General features: G+C 34.5%; 1 protein-coding gene across 2 annotated transcripts in view; it reads right to left on the reverse strand.

The window, feature by feature from the left end:
• Positions 1-1194: 1194 nt before the first annotated feature.
• Positions 1195-21318, reverse strand: part of LOC126878982 (vitamin K-dependent gamma-carboxylase) — a 260299-nt gene continuing 240175 nt past the window's right edge. For both annotated transcript variants that reach the window (XM_050641846.1, XM_050641845.1), the window contains exon 10: positions 1195-1589. In XM_050641846.1, the coding sequence (XP_050497803.1) occupies positions 1207-1589 (383 nt within the window). In that variant the 3' untranslated portion in view covers positions 1195-1206. The remainder of the gene's footprint in view (positions 1590-21318) is intronic.

Consider the following 21318-nt stretch of genomic DNA (forward strand, 5'->3'; position numbering starts at 1 on the left):
AAGGAAACTTTTCATTGCTTCTTGATGTCACTAATACATAGCCTGTATCCTATTTTTGTGGAAAAAACACAAACCAGCCGTTTCTCGGGGGGACTTCCTGAGTTTGAATCTTCTATCGCCGGCGAGACAACCACGATGAAATCAAGATGCATCTAACCAACACCAGCCAACTGCATTAGACATGGTGGCCACAACATCTCGGAGCAGAGTCAATTGCAGAACCAGCAGTCAATATATCAAGAAACCACAGCTAAATACGAAAAGCCATAAGTATAATCTAAATAATTGTTAGCTTTCGGTAAGATTTTGTATATATGTTTGATTTAATAATACATAATTTAGTTCATATTTTTGATATGACAATACGTACTTACAACCTGAGAGATTGAGCTAGACTGGCATAAAGGATGACTATCACAGTTAATTGAAATATTATTTTACCATCGTATTTCAATTTTCTGTAATAGTTTATCGTTACAAACCTTTATTATAGTTATTTAAACAAATAATTAGTTTTTTCTACAATCACTTGATAAAGAAGACTTTTTCGCATGTCAATGGCAACAAAAAGTTGACGTTTACTGAGTACCGTCACCTTATCGCTCTAGCGCGTTAAATTTTGAAAAACACGCGTCGTCCGTAGCAACCATACCACCATACAATACAAACAAATTGAAAATTCATACTCATTAACGCGCGTCGTCCGTAGCAACCATAGATCCTAACAATAATAACAAATTGAATATTCAAACTCCTAAAGTTAATGATTTAAAAATAGTTTAATTTTATTAAGTGATTGTAGAAAAAATGTTGTAACAAGCATAAAGTGATATTATTGCTTTCGAGTAATTACCGCGCTCCGCTACACGTCGCGCGGGAACTATTACTCTCAAGCAATAATGTATCACTTTTCGCTCTTAATACATAAATAACTATTATATAGTTTATATTTGTTTCTTGTTATTAATTAACTTTATGTTCAATACAGTGGATAGTCTTAAAAAATTAATATACCTACCTGAACCAACCAAATATAACAAGTAACATACATACGTCAATTGTGTATCTAATGTTTCTTCAACTTTCATAGTCATGCCATTAAATCTTCATTGTACCAATAGTATCATTTTATGGAACATCGCTACTTAGAAAATATTTGTTCAAAATAAGGTCAACAAGAAATAAAAAGAGAAAATCTATTATGCCTTATATTCGTGATCTTAATGTATATGGTGTTCCAAAGAAAATATTTAAAACTGAGTTTTTAATATGTGTCCACATTATTAAAGCTGACTGTATTATCTCCGACATATTTTCAATAAGTGGAAATGGAGCAAATGCCGCTTCTGTTTCAGATATATTATTATCTTTCTTTGAAAATGTATACATAAGACGAGAAGGAGTATTACTTATAGTATGGATTTTGTGGAAAGCATCTATTTCAACAGGTGTACTTTGGTCTTTGTGCAAAGTTATTCCTTCTGACTGAAGGGTGTCAGTACTTTCTATCTCATACACGATTGTTCCTTCAAGTACAGTTAACGTAGCATTCTCTACATCGTCTTTGATAAAGTTTTCCAACGTAAATCCTAAAAAATAAGATCGAACAATGAAATCTTTTTAACCTTCGAGTGGTAACGTACGGTCCCTGACACCGACGTAATGGATTTTTCGCGGTAAAACTCAAATGCGCATATTTTTTGTCCGCGCGGCCAGGTAGCTTTCAAATTCTCATCACACTATTTAGTGTAGGAAACAGAGGTTGAACCTTGCAAAATGGACACAAGTCCGGTTTTATTTTTTTTTCTGTTATATCAAGGGATGCTTATTATAAGACTAACTTTTTCTGAAAAAAATTCGTCCCGGAACCCCCCTTTTCACCCCTTTAAAGGGGGTAATTTGTGGTTTTTGCGGAACGTAGCCCTTCCTGTACCTTTTACAAAAAAATTTTTTATAGAAATATGAAGAGAACTATATTTTCTACGATTTATTTCCCGACAGCATATGTCTATCATCCACCGCTTAGCGAAGGTGGCGCCCCAAATTTTACAAGTTTTAAAAAAAGAAGTTTTTAAAAAATATATATTTTTCCCTAACGTAACGGAAATTAAGAAGAAATCCTGCGGCAATTATTCACAAATAATTGATTGATTTTTTGGTATAGGTTTCACTTAAGAGTAATAGCCCTATTTTTAATTACAGGGTGTTACATTTTAAAAAGCCCCTTTTTATACCATCTGAACCATTTATGCTAGAGTAAAAAAACTTTCAGCGATTACCCATGTACTGGTGCTATTTACAAATTTGTATATTGCACCCTCATTTTTTCCCCGGAACCACCCCAAAAAAAGAAGAATTAATAAATAAAGTGATTTTCTTGGAATCCTTCACACGCAATGCCCTTTATTAATATGCTTCATATATCATTTTATGCACGTTATTATTACCCATGCATCGACACCAAAAGAGATTTCCTAGTGCAACCCCTGTAGCCAAAAAAAATAAATAAATGGGGGGGGGTTGAAATTTTTTTTAGTTTTTTGCTTTTTGATCCATATGGGCATATGCTTCATCAATAGTGCTTTTCAAAAATATATATGGTTATTGCAACATCCCTGCGGAAACCACCCCTGTCCTTGAAAATATACTGCAGAAACTACCCCTAGCCCTTGGCGAGCATGTTTTTACGATTTTCTCATTACCTATGCATTCTTTTTAAACAAAACTTATACAAGGTTAAAGACCACTATTTACTCTAAAAATTAGGCCCTATTCATTTTTTTCGTATAAGCAACCGTTACGGCACAGTGGCGCCGTAAACCTCATAATATATGCTTTGACGGGCTCCAGTTTTTGTTTTTTATTTCGTCATCTGTTCGTTTTATTGATAAAGTACTTATGTAAAATAAAACAACACAGTATAACCTACAAATTATGACCTATGCACATTTTACTTTCTTTGCGCCCCAAAGCCACAGTGGTGGCCCAAAATAAATTTTTGCATATTTTTGCCACCTACACGTATTTTATTACATTATTGCTACTTTAATAGCACAATATTCACCCTTAAGTGGTCACTAAGCAGTGGCGGATCCAGAGAGGGGTGATGGGGGCGATCACCCCCCTCTTAAACCAAGTGATATTATATTTAAAGATTATAAAATATTCATTTATTTTTATAAAAATTTAGCCAATTGGCACCCCCCTCTTAACGATGCTGAATCCGCCACTGTCGCTAAAGCATAAAAAGTACGCCATTCTTATAAAAATAATAATATAATATACAGCGTGTCTACTTAAGTTGGAAACATATGGGAAACTTTTTTATTATTAATTTACGAAAAAAAGTTATTCTTCATAAAAAGTTCTGCATGCTCTAAAACCTAAGATTCAGTCAAGATATATCAAATTTTATCAATATTGTACGAGGTATGTCAAAAAATATGAATTTCGTTAAAGGGTAAAGTACCTTTATTTATCTGAATATCGAAAATTCTTATTATGAAAAGTTGTTTGGAATTAAAAACCAAGATCAAATACGTAATTACATGCTTCTAATTGAAAAAAAAATTTAGAAATTTTTCTCTTTATGAATACCCAACGTCATTTTTATTTATTACAAATTAATATGAGAAGTCTTTTATTATTCATTTTACGAAAAAAAGTTTTTCTTCATAAAAAGCTCTGCATGGTCTAAAACCTAAGATGCAACCATCAGATATCACATTTCGCTCATGAGTATAATACCTTTATATTTCACAATATTTCAATTAGAAGGATGTAATTACATATTGAAACATAGTTTTTAATTCTAAACAACTTTTTTAATAACAATTTTCAATATTGTGAAAAATAAAGGTACTTTACTCCTGAGTGAAATTCATATTTTTTAACATACCTCGTATAAAATTAACAAAATGTTATATCTGATGGTTGCATATTAGGTTTTAAACCATGCAGAACCTTTTATGAAGAAGAACTTTTTTTCGTAAAATTAATAATAAAAGAGTTATAATATGGGTAATAAATAAAAACGAAGTTAAGTATCCATAAATTTGAGAAAAATTTGGAAATTTTTATTTTCAATTGGAAGCATGTAATTGGATATTTGATCTTGGTTTTAAATTCCAAACAACTTTTCATAATAAGAATTTTCGATATTCAGAGAAATAACTTTACCCCGGACTTTACCCCTGAACGAAATTCATATTTTTTGACAGACCTCGTATAATATTGACAAAATTTGATATATGATAATTGAATCTTAGGTTTTAGAGCATGCAGAACTTTTTATGAAGAATAACTTTTTTTCGTAAAATTAATAATAAAAAAGTTTCCCATATGTTTCCAACTTAAGTCGACACGCTGTATAAAAGTATTTCTATAAAAATAAATGAATATTTTTATAATCTTTAAATAGAATATCACTTGGTTTGAGAGGGGGGGTGATCACCCCTCCCTGGATCCGCCACTGCTTAGTGACCACTTAAGGGTGAATATTGTGCTATTAAATTAGCAATAATGCAATAAAATACGTGTAGGTGGCGAAAATATGCAAAAATTTATTTTGGGCCACCACTGTGGCTTTGGGGCGCAAAGAATGTAAAATGTGCATAGGTCATAATTTGTAGGTTACACTGTGTTGTTTTATTTTACATAAGTACTTTATCAATAAAACGAACAGATGACGAAATAAAAAACAAAAACTGGAGCCCGTCAAAGCATATATGAGGTTTATGGCGCCACTGTGCCGTAACGGTTGTTTATACGAAAAAAATGAATAGGACCTAATTTTTAGAGTAAATAGGGGTCTTTAACCTTGTATAAGTTTTGTTTAAAAAGAATGCATAGGTAATGAGAAAATCGTAAAAACATGCTCGCCAAGGGATAGGGGTAGTTTCTGCAGTATATTTTCAAGGATAGGGGTGGTTTCCGCAGGGATGTTGCAATAACCATATATATATATTTTTAAAAAGCACTATTGATGAAGCATATGCCCATATGGATCAAAAAGCAAAAACAAAAAAAAATTTAACCCCCCATTTTATTTATTTTTTTGGCTACAGGGGTTGCACTAGGAAATCGCTTTTGGTGTCTATGCATGGATAATAATAACGAGCACAAAATGATATATGAAGCATATTAATATAGGGCATTGTGTGTGAAGGATTCCAAGAAAATCACTTTATTTATTATTTCTTCTTTTTTTTTGGGGTGGTTCCGGGAAAAAAATGGGGGTGCATTATACAAATTTGTAAATAGCACCAGTACATGGGTAATCGCTGAAAGTTTTTTTACGCTAGCATAAACGGTTCAGATGGTATAAAAAGGGGTTTTTTAAAATGTAACACCCTGTAATTAAAAAAAGGGCTATTACTCTTAAGTGAAACCTATACCAAAAAATCAATCAATTATTTGTGAATAATTGCCGCAGGATTTCTTCTTAATTTCCGTTACAGTTAGGGAAAAATATATATTTTTTAAAAACATCTTTTTTAAAAACTTGTCAATTTTGGGGCGCCACCCCCGCTAAACGGTGGATGATAGACAGATGCTGTCGGGAAATAAATCTTAGAAAATATAGTCCCCTTCATATTTTTATAAAAGAAATTTTTTGTAAAAGGTACAGGAATGGCTACGTTCCACAAAAACCACAAATTACCCCTTTAAAGGGGTAAAAAGGGGGGTTCCGGGGCGAAATTTTTTCAGAAAAAGTTAGTCTTATAATAAACACTCCTTGATATACCAGAAAAAAAATAAAACCTGACTTGTGTCCATTTTGCAAGGTTCAACCTTTGTTTCCTACACTAATTTAGTCTTGAAAAATCTGTGGCCAAGTGTGGATAGTTCATATGTTATTTGACCTGACGGTGTGAGAGACCGAGGTTACCATTTATGTTATACTTAACGGTAATTTTTTGTTGTTTTTGGTCCATAGTCAGTTTCAATAATAGATATTAATTTTAGGAGTTGTATGTGAATATTGATTATGAAAGAGAACAAATCAGGTTGCAATAACTTTTTGACGAAATTGTTGCTAATTCCGAACCAGAACCGTACAGTGCGGTGCAGTGGAGTGTATAAAAAAATGAGGAAAAAACGGACAATAATTTCAGTTTGTGTTGGACATTTGTTGAATAATTTAATTTTTTTGTGACATTTCAACCCTTGTCGATATGTTTGTTGATATCTTGTATTCAAAAACTTGACATGCTTTTGTAAATTGTTTGTCAATTATGTTAGAAGCCTAAAAGAAGCCAATTTTTTTAATGCGCATTTTTTTTCCCGAATATAAATAAATATTGATCATTTCTTACTATATTTTTATTTAAATACAGGGCGAGGCAAATAAAGGGCCTATTAGAAATATTTCGAGAACTAAAGGCAACAGAATCATGAAAATTGGAATAAAGGAGTTTTGAAGGATGATTTTTTATTAAATGAAAATATTTTCATCCCTTTGCAACTTCCGGTTATACCGGAAGTTACTTATAACTTCGTTTTTTTTAATGGGACATCCTGTATGTTTTTACAGTTTTGGATTCTCTTCGATGTCTTCTTTCTTAAATTATGAGGTTTTGTAATATTATACAGGGTATTTTAAAAGATAATTAGAGGAAAGTAACCAAATATGGAATAGTGCCCTAATATGGAATTCCTTGATTTCTCCGAAAATATAAGTTGAAAGCGCACTACAAGACCATCCTCTATTTCAGTCGCTCTCTTTATTATCGTATTCACATTTCTGTGTCAGATGCGCAAACGATACGTGTCTGAGAGACGCGTTTTGTTTTATCATCTCGCAGAAAATTTCAAAGGTATATTCAACGAGTATTATTGGTTATTATGCATGAATACAGACTTGTTATGCCATTGCGTATATTAATAGTACCTTAATTTTGATATTTTTTGACCTTCTGTAATTAAAACATTACGACTTGAAAAAATGTTGATACTAGTTTGAACTAATGTACAAATTCAAATATGGACAGTCGTTTGTGCCTAATTATGGAATAGTGGATTAAGTGTAAGTGGGCTCATTATGATTGTGCTGGTCTAGACTTTCATACATGGATATGTGATGTCTGCAAGTGAATTAAGCAGCTACTTCTTTCATTTTTCACAATTTTCGTATTTGAATTTATTTGATCTCAGATGTTTATGTCTATTTTTGTTATTGATATGTTGGTTTATGCCTATATTCCATATATGGGTACCTATTCCATATTTGGTTACTCATTTGTGATTTTGTTTTTTTGTTCGATTTTTTTTTGTTAATTAAGATATTTAATAGAAGGCTTTTAATTACTATATAAAAATGTATGACTGATGTGTCATAACATTAAATTGTTTTCATTTCTATAAAGGTATTATTTTATTTCCTCAAAACAAAATGGTATTCCATAATTGGCGACTTTCCTCTACGTTTTTTTTATTAATTTCGTAGCAAAATTAATACCCTGTAGAATTGTAGTAGTTTGACATCTAAAACTCTACTTACGTTCAAATAATTTTTAATATACTCTACTATTGTTAAGAATCATTAGTATAGCTAAATTTTTAATTTTAGTATACAGGGTTGGTCGAAACTCGGAATGAGTATTTTCTGAGTTTTCTTAAATGGAACACTCTGTATTTTAGTATTGTAATGAAATGATATTTAATGGTACTTTTTTATTTCTTAAGCATTCCCTATACCTAACTGCTTTAATTTGTGCTTGATTGTTAATCGCACCAACAATCTTAACTAAGTAGGTATTTCGATAGCTAAACCATTATTGGTAATTTTAAGGACCAGTCTGGATTAATATGTATTGTTATATTCCTAATTGATATAAGAAATACAAGTTTATAATTATAAATTAAAGTCAAATTAAAATAAAGGTTTTCATTTTTCTCGACCACGGGCATGTAAATTTGGAACACCCTGTATAAAACAAATTATATATAGGTAGATTTTAAGAGAGTGATTCGGAGAAGTGTTTACGAACTCGGGAACAATACGACTCAAATAAACAATTAGAGTGATGTGTACAAAGAAAGTGTTCGCGGAAGGATTTGTCATTAACCACCGCTAACTAATACTCTAGTGAATAAGATAATAGGTCATTAAATTTGTAAATGTTGTATTAATGTAGAAAGTAAAATTGAAATGGGGAATAATATTTTTTCTTGAAATCCATTAAGACATATTTAGAAAGAGGAAAAGTTTGTATTGATGAATACGGATAATTGAAAGTTGCTTTGGATTGGTTGATTTTTTTTTTAATGCTGGAAGGGGAAATTTGGAAGTAGGAGTATGGATGAGAGATGTGTGGCAGAATGTTTTTGGCGATCGAAAGGCGAAGGCCAGTTTTCGAGAGGTGTGTACAAAAAAGTAAAACGCCGGTATAGTTAGTTTGTTTTTTTTTGTGAAAATTAAAAAGTAAGATATTGTGGAACGAGTGTTAGGCCGAGTCGAGATAGTATATAACTCCTTGAGTCTAGAGTATCCCGGTTTTGTTGAAGTGTTTGAAAAAGGTAGAACACGGCATCAGGAGAAGGAAGGAACGAGAGCTGTACGAGGCGTAGTTCCAGAAAGGAGCAGAGGCTTTACTGGGAAGCTGGTACGAGTCGTTTGATCGCAACCCAAGATAGGAGGAAACGTGTTTTGTGTGAAGACATTGTCAAATCATCAGTAAAGGTCAGTCTATTTTGTTATGACATGAATGTATGGTTTATGTATTAAATACCACATTGAAAATTGAGGCACACAATCATTATTAAAAATTTTTTCATCAAACCTAAATCAATTTATCACTGATAAATCATAATAGTTCATTTTAAATAAAATAACTTTGGAGACAAAGAGAAATAAGATTCCCATGTTTGTAAATGTTATATTAAATAAAGATAGAAAGATAAGATATAAGAAATATTAAGCATTGAATGCCATTTAGATAAAATAAACGATTTTATAATTTCTAATTTAAATTCATATGTGTGTATTATTTTACTCTCTTTTATCTATCCCGATTAGGAATCCACTGAGAAATATGTTGAAGCCACGAAAGTAAGTACAGTGGAACCCCGATAAGTCGGCCCCCGATAACCCGGAAGTCCGGCTAACCCGGACCGATTTTCATCAGACAAAAATTAACAAATAAACAATTTAACAATTTTATCAAATAAAAATGTATGTAGGCCAAATAATATTTCAGAGATAATGTGTATTTGTGTAATTTGAACACATAAGTACAATAGTAAAAATGATTCATGCACACGGCGGCAGCCAGAGCGACCGTCTCAGCTTATCGGAAAGAACAGACACCTGTCTGTATTCCTTTTTCTTTATTTATGTCAAACTGTCTTAGCATTGTTTAAAAAAGACGTGACTATTTAAAAATTCTTGTATTGTGTGTAGTACAGCCTATTAATCACTTCCGTTCTGTAATGTAATCGTGCTTCAGATTGTGTTTGCTTTGTCTACGTAATGGTAACAAAACGTAAAAATGTTGCAGTGACAATGGAAAATAAACTAGAAACATTAGGTAGGATTGATAAAGACGAATCTTTAAAATAAATTTATTGCAGCATCATAATATGATATTATGCTACCATAGGTCTGGATCCCGCGTATGAAAAAAAAGTTGATTAATAGCAAGCTAAACATTTATTAATAGCTTAAGGGTGTCTAGTCGGATAAACTTTGATATATGAGAACACTGGAACAGGGGCAGTTTTAATTGTGGAACAGGTCAAAAATTTGGAACGGTCAGAACACGAAAATGGCACATTTGTTTTGTCCGACAGAACAGACATAAACTCTCCGAACAGAGATTAAACTCTCATGCAAAAATCAGACTGCTATTTATCACCTGTCATAATTCCTGTCATTTGACATATTCTACATGTTCCACTCATTAAAACGCCAATTTGGTGATAAATAGCAGTCTGATTTTTGCATGAGAGTTTAATCTCTGTTCGGAGAGTTTAAGTCTGTTCTGTCGGAAAAAATACATGTGCCGTTTTCGTGGTCTGATCGTTCCAAATTTTTAACCTGTTCCACAGTTAAAACTTCCCCTGTTCCAGTGTTCCCATATATTAATGTTTGTCCGACTAGACACCCTTAAGCTAATAACAAATTTTCAGCTTGCTATTTATCAATTTTTTTTTGTACGAAGGATCCAGACCTACCATATTATGGTGTCGGTACATCTCTACAGTATGACTGAGTTTTTTACCAAGAAATGAACAAAACTCTACACTCTATACAACTATACGTAATTTAGATGTGTACTGTGCATATGTGTTTCATGTTTTTGTAATTGTAATGGAGGTTATTTATTAATTTTTACTATATTCTCCGGCTAACCCGGATTTTCGATAACCCGGATCGGCCGCGGTCCCGATTAATCCGAGTTATCGAGGTTCCACTGTAATTGATATTATAATTTAGTCCTGAGATTGACACTAAATTGGTATTTGATCTGTTTGATTAATGAGATAATCATTAATTAATTAATTAAAATAAATTACATCTGAGAACAGCATCAGATTTCAAAAATAAGATCACAACAGTATTTATTTCTGAAAAATTATTTGGGATTGAGTATTTTCACGGCCAACCTAATAAAATTTTACGTATTTTTTGTTGCAATTAATGTTTAGTTTGAATCACCAATAACTCACAAATTAAAGCAGTTAGGTATAGGAAATGCTTAAGAAATAAAAAAGTACTATAAAATATCATTTCACTACAATACAAAAATACAGGGTGTTCCATTTAAGAAAACTCAGAAAATACTCATTCCGAGTTTCGACCAACCCTGTATACTAAAATTAAAAATTTAGCTATACTAATGATTCTTAACAATATTAGAGTATATTAAAAATCATTTGAACGTAAGTAGAGTTTTAGATGTCAAATTACTACAATTCTACAGGGTGTTAATTTTGCTACGAAATTAATAAAAAAACGTAATTATCTTTTAAAATACCCTGTATAATATTACAAAACCTTATATTTTAAGAAAGAAAACATCGAAGATAATTCAAAAATGTAAAAATATATAGGGTATCCTATTTAAAAAAACCAAGTTATAAGCAACTTCCGGTATAACCGGAGGTTGCAAAGAGATGAAAATATTTTCATTTAATAGACCATCCTTCAAAACCCCTTTATTCCAATTTTCATGATTCTGTTGCCTTTAGTTCTCGATATATTTCTAATATTTCTAATAGGCCAGTTATCTGCCTCACCCTATATAGTTATGTTAAACATTAATTAGTCACATCAAAATATTAACAGAAAATCACAACCTAAGATATTCATTATTAAAAAAGTCGGTGTCGTAGCCCGACGTTACCAACTCTGTTACAAGAATTCACGTTACCGGCGGAAGGTTAATACTAATTTATTTAAGTAATTATACGTAGGAACCCCGCTGCTTACATACAGGGTGTAACAAAAATACAGGTCATAAATTAAAGTACCTACATATTCTGGGACCAAAAATACCTAACTTACCTTAGTACATATATGCACATAAAAAAAGTTACAGCCCTTTGAAGTTACAAAATGAAAATCGATTTTCTCGAATATATCGAATACTATTAGAGATTTTTTATTTAAAATAGGCATGCGGCATTCTTATGGCAACAACATCTTAAAGAAAAGTTATAGTGAAATTTGTGCACCCCCTAAAAATTTTATGGGGTTTTGTTCCCTTAAACCCCCCCAAACTTTTGTGTACGTACCAATTAATTTATTATTGTGGTACCATTAGTTAAAATCAATATTTTGAAAACTTTTTTGCCTCCTAGTATTTTTTCGATAAGGCAGTTTTTATCGATATGCGGCTTCTTTTTTAATACGTTTACATACAAAATTTATGGGGGTTTTGTGCCTTTAAACCCCTCAAATGATTTTGTACGTTCCAATTAAACTATTACTGCGGTACCAATAGTTAAACACAGTCTTTTTAAAACTGTTTTGCCTCTTAGTATTTTTTAGATAAGGCACCTTTTATCGAGATGTGGCTTCTTTTTTAATATGTTTCAAAATATACCTAAAAATGTAAATCATAAATAAATTTTCATATTACATATTACCAAGTGTCCATAATCTTACTTATTAGACCGGGCAGTATCGTCGTCCCCGCTAGCGAAATTATTCCGATTCGATTTTTTTTGCACAAACTTACTCAAAAAGAGGTCCTTATAACATATCCACAGGGTGCCGGCCATTGTCAAATAACTGTCAAAGTGTGGACACGAATTTTTATTCTCCGCATTTTAATAGTTTGATTTTAACGATACAAACGAGCAGTTCTCGGTGTATTGTGTGTTATTGTGTTAATTAGTGTTCTTTTTGTTAATTTTCTTTATTGCTTATAATAGGTAGGTTAGGTAAGTGATTAAAAAAATATATAATGGATGAGACCTCGGGTGGCACTTCGCCACCCGAAAATAAGGACGCAGAGGAGGATAGGTATGTAAGTAATTTTATAGATTTAAATAATAGATATAGAACTGAGGATAAAGGTCCATATTTTGTATATATTGAGAGTACTGATAAGCATTTGGAAGAATTTTCCCAATCCGGATTGGTCACGTTTTGTTGACTGACAATTATATAAAATCCGATGTTCTTGATATCAAATCGATTGGTCTTAATCGCGTTAAAGTTATTTTTAAGTCTTATGAAAAAGCTAATTATCTAGTTAATAATAAAATTATGTCTAATAATAACTTAGTAGCGTATATACCCAAATTTTTTACACACAAGAAGGGTGTGTTGAGGAATATTGACACATACTTTTCTGAGGAATATTTAAAAAATGCCATAATATCTAATAAAGAGGTGGTTCAAGTTCAACGCATGAAACGAAAGGTAACAGATAAAGATGGTAATATTTCATATGTAAACAGACAAATGGTTATTGTCCAATTTGTAGGAAATGAACTTCCTCAAAATATAAAAATTAATTTATGCAATTTCTCTGTAGAACCATATATATTCCCCGTTGTTCAATGTTTTAATTGCTTGCGATATGGGCATTCTGCCAAGCAATGTAAAACCAAATCTTCTCACTGTCGAAACTGTTCTAGCCTAAATCATACGTCAGACTCTTCTTGCGAAAAATTCTGCATTTATTGCCAAAATAATGAACACTGCTCTACATCCATAGATTGTCCAGTATATAAGAAACAAAACAATATCAAACAACTCATGGCCACGGAAAATATTACATTTAAAGAAGCTGAAAGATTGCATGATAATCCATCTTATGCCAAGATTTCTACAAATAATAGATTTTCAGTTCTTAATAATTCCACTAATTTTCCCTCTCTGCCACTCCCCAGTACGTCCCAAACTCCAAATTCCAGCTTTTTGCTACGTAAACCCATTGTTCGAAATACTTCACCCAAAAGACAAGTGAAAAAACGTAAGCCATCTGCTCCGAAGTCTCCACCTATTTCTCCGTCTCTGCCTACTTCTTCCCATTTTCAATAAAAAAAAAAACCAAATCTTCACATAATCCCATCATACCAAATCCTCACAGAGATGACTTTATCCAATATAAGGAAAAACTAACAAGTCAGATAATAACCGTAGTTAAACAAGTAGTTAATTCAGATGCATCCGAAACAAATTACAATTTAGAAGAAAATATTAGAAATATGATCTCCTCTATATTAAGTCCTTCAAATCTAATTCCAGAAATCGATATTGAATCTTGTTCTGATGATTCAATCCACTAATAAGATAAGTACACCCAATAGTAAAAACAATAAACAATGTAACAAGTAAAAACAAGAGTAAAAACATGGGGGACATGAAAGGAGCCTCCACGTAGATTGTGATCACTTGTGAATACAATCGGGCGTCCCCTGGAAACGAGTAATGTCGGCTAATCCTTTCAACACCGGTGCACCAACAACACAGATGCAATCAAAATCAAAACGGTCTTTATCAAGGCCATTTTTGATGACGACCTCAATTAATATTGAAGGACTATCAGCAGGTAAAGAAGACCTATTGTCTAATATGTGCAGAGAACATGGTGTCGATGTTCTACTGGTTCAAGAAACCCATAGAGGTACTGCAAGCCGCAGACCAAGGATTCGGGGTATGAAGCTCATACTGGAGAGACCACACGACCAATATGGTAGCGCAGTCTTCGTCAGACCAGATATCGACGTAGCATCCACATCTCTAACAGATCAAAATGACATCGAGATCCTCACAGTGGAGATAAACTCCTGTACAGTAACGTCAATCTACAAACCACCAAACGCTGACTTTGCTTTTGAGGAACCGAATAACTTTCAATCACAGCAAATCAAATTCGTACTGGGTGACTTCAACTGTCACAGTGTCGCGTGGGGTTACAACGAAACAGATTCCAATGGCGAAGAACTAGAAAAATGGGCTGAAAGCATGAACCTAAAACTTATTCACGATCCAAAGCAGCCTGCGTCGTTCAACAGCGGAAGATGGCGCAGAGGTTACAACCCAGACAATATATTTTTCAGCGACAGAATTGGAGACCAGGACAAAAATAGTTGGAAGCGCCCTCCCAAAGACACAGCACAGACCAATAATTTGTCTTTCCAACGCGGCAATCAGATACGAAATTGTTCCTTTCAAGAGAAGGTTCAACTTTACTAAAGCAAAATGGGAAAAATTCTCTGAAACATTGGATCAAGAAGTTTCCCAGCTAGAACCTTGCCCTGATTCATACGATAAATTTGTAGAAATCGTAAAGCAAGTATCACGGAAATTTATCCCTAGAGGTTGTCGAACTGAGTACATAGCGGGGCTCAATGAAGAATCTAAACCCCTACTTAAAAGATACGAACATCTATATGAAGAAGACCCTTTCTCGGAAGCGACAATACAGGCTGGGGAGGAGATGTTACATGCGATATCCGCCAACAGAACGGAAAGGTGGTGCAAGCTGGTCACGAGTCTGGACATGAAACAAAACAGCAGACGTGCCTGGAAGCTGATTCGGAATCTTGGCAACGATCCCGCTGCTCCGGCAGTCAACATGACAGAAGTCACACCCGATCAGATAGCCCATCATCTTCTAATGAACGGTAAGACGACATCAAGAAAGAACAAGGTGAGAGCTCAATGGAATATCGACGAAGAAAGAGATGTTCTAGGTACCTCTTTTTGTCTAGAGGAGATGAGAGGCGCGATCCATCAAATGAAAGATAATAAAGCGGCTGGCCTGGACGACATACGAACAGAGCAAATAAAGAACTTTGGACTAAAAACCGTAGAGTGGCTCGTAAAAATGATGAATTGCTGCATCCGTACATTACAAATCCCCAAAATCTGGAGAAAAGCTAGAGTGGTAGCCCTCTTAAAACCAGGGAAGGATCCGGCGGATACAAAGAGTTTTAGACCTGTATCTCTCTTGTGCCACCTTTTCAAGGCCTTTGAAAGAATGATACTGAACCGGATCGCAGAATATGTGGAGACTAAAATTATTCCAGAACAAGCAGGACTCAGGCCCGGAAAGTGCTGCTGCAGTCAAATTCTTAATCTCACCTAACATATTGAAGATGGTTTTGAACGGAAGGAAATAACAGGAGTAGCGTTCATAGACCTAACTGACGCCTATGATACAGTTAACCATCAACGGCTACTCGCAAAACTCTACGAAACTACAAAGGATTTCCGACTAACAAGGTTAGTGAAATGTCTCCTCCAGAATAGACGCTTCTACGTAACGCTCCAGTCCAAGAACAGTCGGTGGAGGCACCAAAAAAATGAACTACCACAGGGAAGTGTCCTCGCGCCGATTCTATACAACATATACACCAACGACCAACCCATACACCAACAAACAAGGCAATTTATTTACGCTGATGATACAGCGGTGGCAGCTCAGAGAAAAACCTTCAATGAAGTCGAAGTGAAACTGACAGATGCCCTGGGAGACTTAGCCCTATACTATGATAAAAACCATCTGAAACCCAATCCCACAAAAACCCAGGTATGTGCTTTCCACCTGAGAAACAAGCATGTCCGAAGGTCGCTGGAGGTGGAATGGCGTGGTCAGATGCTGGAACACAACAAAACGCCAAAATACCTTGGCGTCCGTCTGGATAGAACTCTGTCTTGGCATTATGTTTTTCGGCCGCGGAGTTTGGAGCACCAGTATGGGCAAACTCTGCTCACGCAAAGAACGTCGACGTGGCTCTAAATGAAACGGTCCGTATAATATCGGGTTGCCTGAAACCGACACCTATCGAAGAGGTATACCCCATTGCTGGAATTGCTCCACCACCTATCAGGAGGAAGGTCACGTCAGAGGTAGAACGGAAAAAGCAGGAGACGGACCGAAGACACCCCTTATATGACCACCAAACTCAGCCAAGCAGACTAAGATCTCGGAAAAGCTTCCTGAAAACATCAAGATCCATCCCCGAAGCGCCAGAGACGCGCCGAATACACCTATGGCAAGCGTCAGCTACCGCGACACATTTTCCTCCCTCAGAGGAAATGGCTGCTGGACACAATTTACCGTATCCGACTTAGAAAGCGCTAAACAGACTAAGAACCGGCGTTTCACGTTGTGCTAGTAACCTGAAAAAATGGGGATACCAGGAGGACGATACCTGCGACTGTGGCGCGGTTCAGACCAGCCGGCATCTGCTATCATGCACAGAGATGAGAGAGACCTGCACAGAACAAGACTTAATTATAGCAAATGACAGGGCCATCTATGTGGCCAACCATTGGAAATACAGAATTTAAAGTTGTTGGTGTTCCGGACACGGAAAGTAAGTAAGTAGTAAAAACATTAAAGTTATCCAATGGAATATTCGTTCTTTCTCTAAAAACCATCCAAGTTTATTAAATTTTTTACACAATAATCCTGTAGATATTATAGCTTTATCAGAAACCTTCAAAAAACCAAACCATTCTTTTAAACTAAAAGGGTATAAGATTATCCGACAGGATCGTGCAAATGGCTTTGGCGGTGTTGCCATTGCAGTTCGCCAAGACATTAAATTTATAAATTTTCCGATTACTTTTGCATATAAAAAAGATTTAGAACTTTGCGCAGTTAAATTTCCGTCCTTAAATATCATAATAGTATCGGTGTATAAATCACCTAAATTAAATGTTTCTAAATCAGATTGATCAAATATCTTTCAGCAATTTAATTCTCCTGTTATCTTCTGTGGCGATTTTAACAGCCATCATACACTTTGGGGATCTCATATTAATAAAGTATGTGGTAATCAATTAGTAGAAGCCTTAGATGACAATAACTATGTTGTTCTCAATAATGGTAAACCAACTAGAATTTCTCGTCCAGAAGAGCTACCTTCGGCGGTAGACATTACATTTTGCTCTGCTAGTTTGGCTAGTGATTGTTGTGTATGGGATGTCGTACCAGATGCGTTAGGTTCAGATCATTGCTTAATCAAATTTGAAATTATTAGGGATAGAGTTATAATAAATAAAAATCCAGCATCTAAATGGAATGATAAATTAGCTGATTGGTCTGCATACTCCACTATACTGGAAAATTCGTTAATTAGTACAAACCAAAATCTAAACTCCAATCTACTAAGCTTCTCTATTTTTATGGAAAAGGTCTCAGAGGCAGCATCCGCAACTATTCCCCAAAAAGAGCAAGACAACAAGTAACTCAACGTCCAATATGGTGGGATACCGAATGCTATGATATGTTTCGTCGCAGAAAAGAAGCCCTGGACCAGTATAAACGTGTCTCAAACTATACAAACTATTGTCAATATCAAAATGTAGCTAGTCAAACTAAATTACTATTTTCTAAAAAAGCTCGAGATAGCTGGATATCTTTCATAAGCAATATTAATAAAAACACGCACCCTACTAAAATTTGGCAATTTATAAAAAAATATCAAACAAAGGCTCAACGGGATCGGGCAGTATATCAGCTGATATGGTGGACGATTTTTTTGAGTTTTTTATTCCCAAATTTGCATCAAATAAAATCATCATCATCATCATCATTTGGCTCTACAACTCTATGTGAGTCTTGGCCGCGTTTACTACTTAGAATAGAATAGAAATATGCTTTATTGTCATGACAAATTGTACAATTTTATCGACAAAGCTTATAAAAAGTCAAGACAACAAAACAATAACAATCCAATTTACTAAAATTACATAAATCGTCAATATATTTACAATAATAACAATAATAATGAAGTTAAACAGAAGTAATCAATTGCAAAATTTAAGTAAATTGCAATTGCATAGTCTACCTAGTAATTAATAAGTTTAAAAGTTAAGCTGCTGCATATGACACCCAAATATAGACAAAAAAAAATGATAATAAAAATACTACTTGTGCAAAGGGTACTGTAATTTCTTAGTTATTGATTAAGAAAATCTTCTACTGAATAATATGGTCTTTCAGATAGGTAGGCTTTTGTCAGTTTACGGAATTTGGGGAAAAATGCTGCAGATTTAAGTTGTAGAGGGAGATGGTTGTAAAGTTTTTTTGCGGAATATAATATAGATTTCTTTACTAACTCAGAGGACGGGGTCGGCATATAAACGTCAAACGTAGAATTTCTCGTGAAGTAGTCATGATTAGGTCTTGGTGGAAAGACATGTAGATATTTACGAATTAAGCAAACAGTTTCTAAAATATACAAAGATGAAAGGGTTAAAATTCTGTGATCTTTGAAGTAACTTCTGCAATGTGTTGTTCTTCTGAGGCCAAACAGATATCTAATTGCTCTTTTTTGTAATTTGAAAATAACATCGAATTGGGCAGCTGTACCAGAACCCCAAAAAGGAAGACCATAACGAAGATGTGACTCGAACAAAGAAAAATATGTTATTTTGGAAGATGCTAAATTGAGTTCATTCGAAACAGATCTTATAGCATAGCAAGCTGAGGATAGTTTCTTCCTTAACAAATCGATATGGTGGGACCATTTAAGGTTGCTGTCTAAAAAAATACCAAGAAATTTCACAGAATCAACGGTACTGATCTGGCTGTTATTAAGAGGTAAGGGTTGAAGGACTCCTTTATAAGACAATGCTACTGTTTTATCTACGTTAAACGAGAGTAAATTAGAGTCAGACCAGGTTTTTATTGTAAGTAGATCAGAAGTTATAGTAGCATGAAGAGTTGCAATATTTGAGTTGCTCCAAGTGATACTGGTATCATCAGCAAAAAGAAATATTTTTCCATCGATTTTTAAACTAGTGATGTCATTAATAAAGATAAGGAAAAGTAGAGGACCCAATACTGAACCTTGAGGTACCCCACATACAATGTTTTTGAGACTAGAGTCTGTATCATTTGCTCTAACCAGTTGTTTCCTATCATCCAAGTAAGATTGGAACCAATCTAAAGAAATACCTCGAATTCCGTAGAAATTTAGTTTTCTTATCAAAATGTTATGATTTACACAATCAAAAGCTTTGGCGTAGTCACAAAAAACGGTGGCAGTGTGAAGATTATTGTTCAGTGCTTGATAAACCTCATGTAGTACAGAAAAGATGGCATCAGTGGTGCATTTATTATTTAAAAAGCCGAACTGATTTTGTGATAAAATGTTGTTTTCAACTAGAAAGGACATAAGTCGGGCTTTTATGAGTCTCTCAATAATTTTGGAGAGTACCGGTAGTAGTGCAACAGGTCTATAATTGCAGGTATTAGATATTTCACCACCTTTATGAAGAGGAATAATGAGGGCTGTCTTCAGGCACTCTGGAAATTTACCTTTCTCAAAGGAATCATTAATTAGTGAGATGAGGACTTCTAACACATTTTCTGGGAGATTAGAAAAATTTTTTATCGATAGACCATCAGTACTACAGGAGGATTTGCTTTTGATACTATTGATTGTTTGGATCAGTTCAGATTTATCGACTGGTTTTATAAAGAATGAATTCGAGACCTTTCTTGAATTAGGGAGATAAGCAATGGGATCTTGTTGTGGCAAAATAGTTGATGTAATATTTTTACTCACATTAACAAAGTATTCATTTAGATTTTCAGGGTCTGGAAGGGAAATTGTTTTAGCAGTGTGGGTTTTATTTCGAAGATCGTTTATTATGGACCAAGTTTCTTTTGCAACACTTTTTGAGCTTCCCAAACGGTTATGGTAGTAGTCTTTTTTAGCTGATTTTATAAGTTTAAGATAGGTTGCCCTGTACTTGGTGATATATTCAGTGATAGAAACGTTGGTAGTAAATTTCCTGATATAGAGAAGAGAACGCATATTCTTGGAAGATATTCGGATACCTTTAGTAGTCCAGGGTTTGCGATGTTTTGGCTTAATTGCAATTAAAGGAAATGCTTTATTGAAGATACAGACAAGCTTATCCAAAAAAGCACTGAAATTATACTTCCCTCCATTGTTGTCGGTCCTGAGCAGCTATTTCCCATTGCTGTACTCCCATTTTGCGTAGATCGCTGGCTACTGCGTCCTTCCATCTCTTTCTTGGGCGACCAACTGATCTTTTTCCATCGGGCCTTTCCCAGAATGTGGCGTTTAGAAGTCTTTCGTCACTTGATCTTAGTACGTGACCCGCCCATCGTATTCTCTTTGATTTAATGTAGCGTACTATGTTTTCATCTCCGTATATTGTCTGGAGTTCATCATTGTGTCTTCTTCTCCATTCTCCTGTTATCTCTTCTCTGCAAGGCCCATAGATAGTCCGCAGTATCTTTCTTTCAAGTACCAGCAATTTTGTTGTTTCCCGCTGATTCAGAGTCCAGGTTTCGCTTCCGTACGTTATTGTGGGACGAATTATTGTCTTATATACTCTTATTTTTGCTGGTCTTGAGAGTATTTTTGATTTAAGTAGGGTCCTTAACGAGTAATATGCCCTGTCTCCTGCAATAATCCTGGCTGCCACGTCCTTTTCATAGTTATTTTCAGATGTTATGATCGCTCCCAAGTATTTAAATTCTTTGACGACTTTAAAATTGTATTCATTAATTGTTACGTTTTGTCTAACCCTTGGTCTTGGGTTCTTCGTAACCACCATGTACTTGGTCTTGTCCTCGTTGACCTTAAGACCAACTTCCTTGGCTCCGTTCTCGAATAGGGTGAAAACTTCTTGTGCGTCTCTGGTGGATTGTGCAATTGTGTCCACGTCATCCGCAAAGGTTAATAGTATTTTTGATCCTTGGGCGGCAAATCCGTTTGTCAGTTGTGGCTGAGCTTTCCTTACTGCATGTTCCAGTGCGAAGTTAAACAGCAGGGGGGCGAGAGGATCTCCTTGTCTAAGTCCTGTGTCAATGAGGAATTCCTCCGACGTGTTGCTGCCAACTCTGATTCGTGCGGAAGCGT

This window comes from Diabrotica virgifera, chromosome 1 (genome assembly GCF_917563875.1).
Source record: "Diabrotica virgifera virgifera chromosome 1, PGI_DIABVI_V3a".
Classification (NCBI taxonomy): domain Eukaryota; kingdom Metazoa; phylum Arthropoda; class Insecta; order Coleoptera; family Chrysomelidae; genus Diabrotica; species Diabrotica virgifera.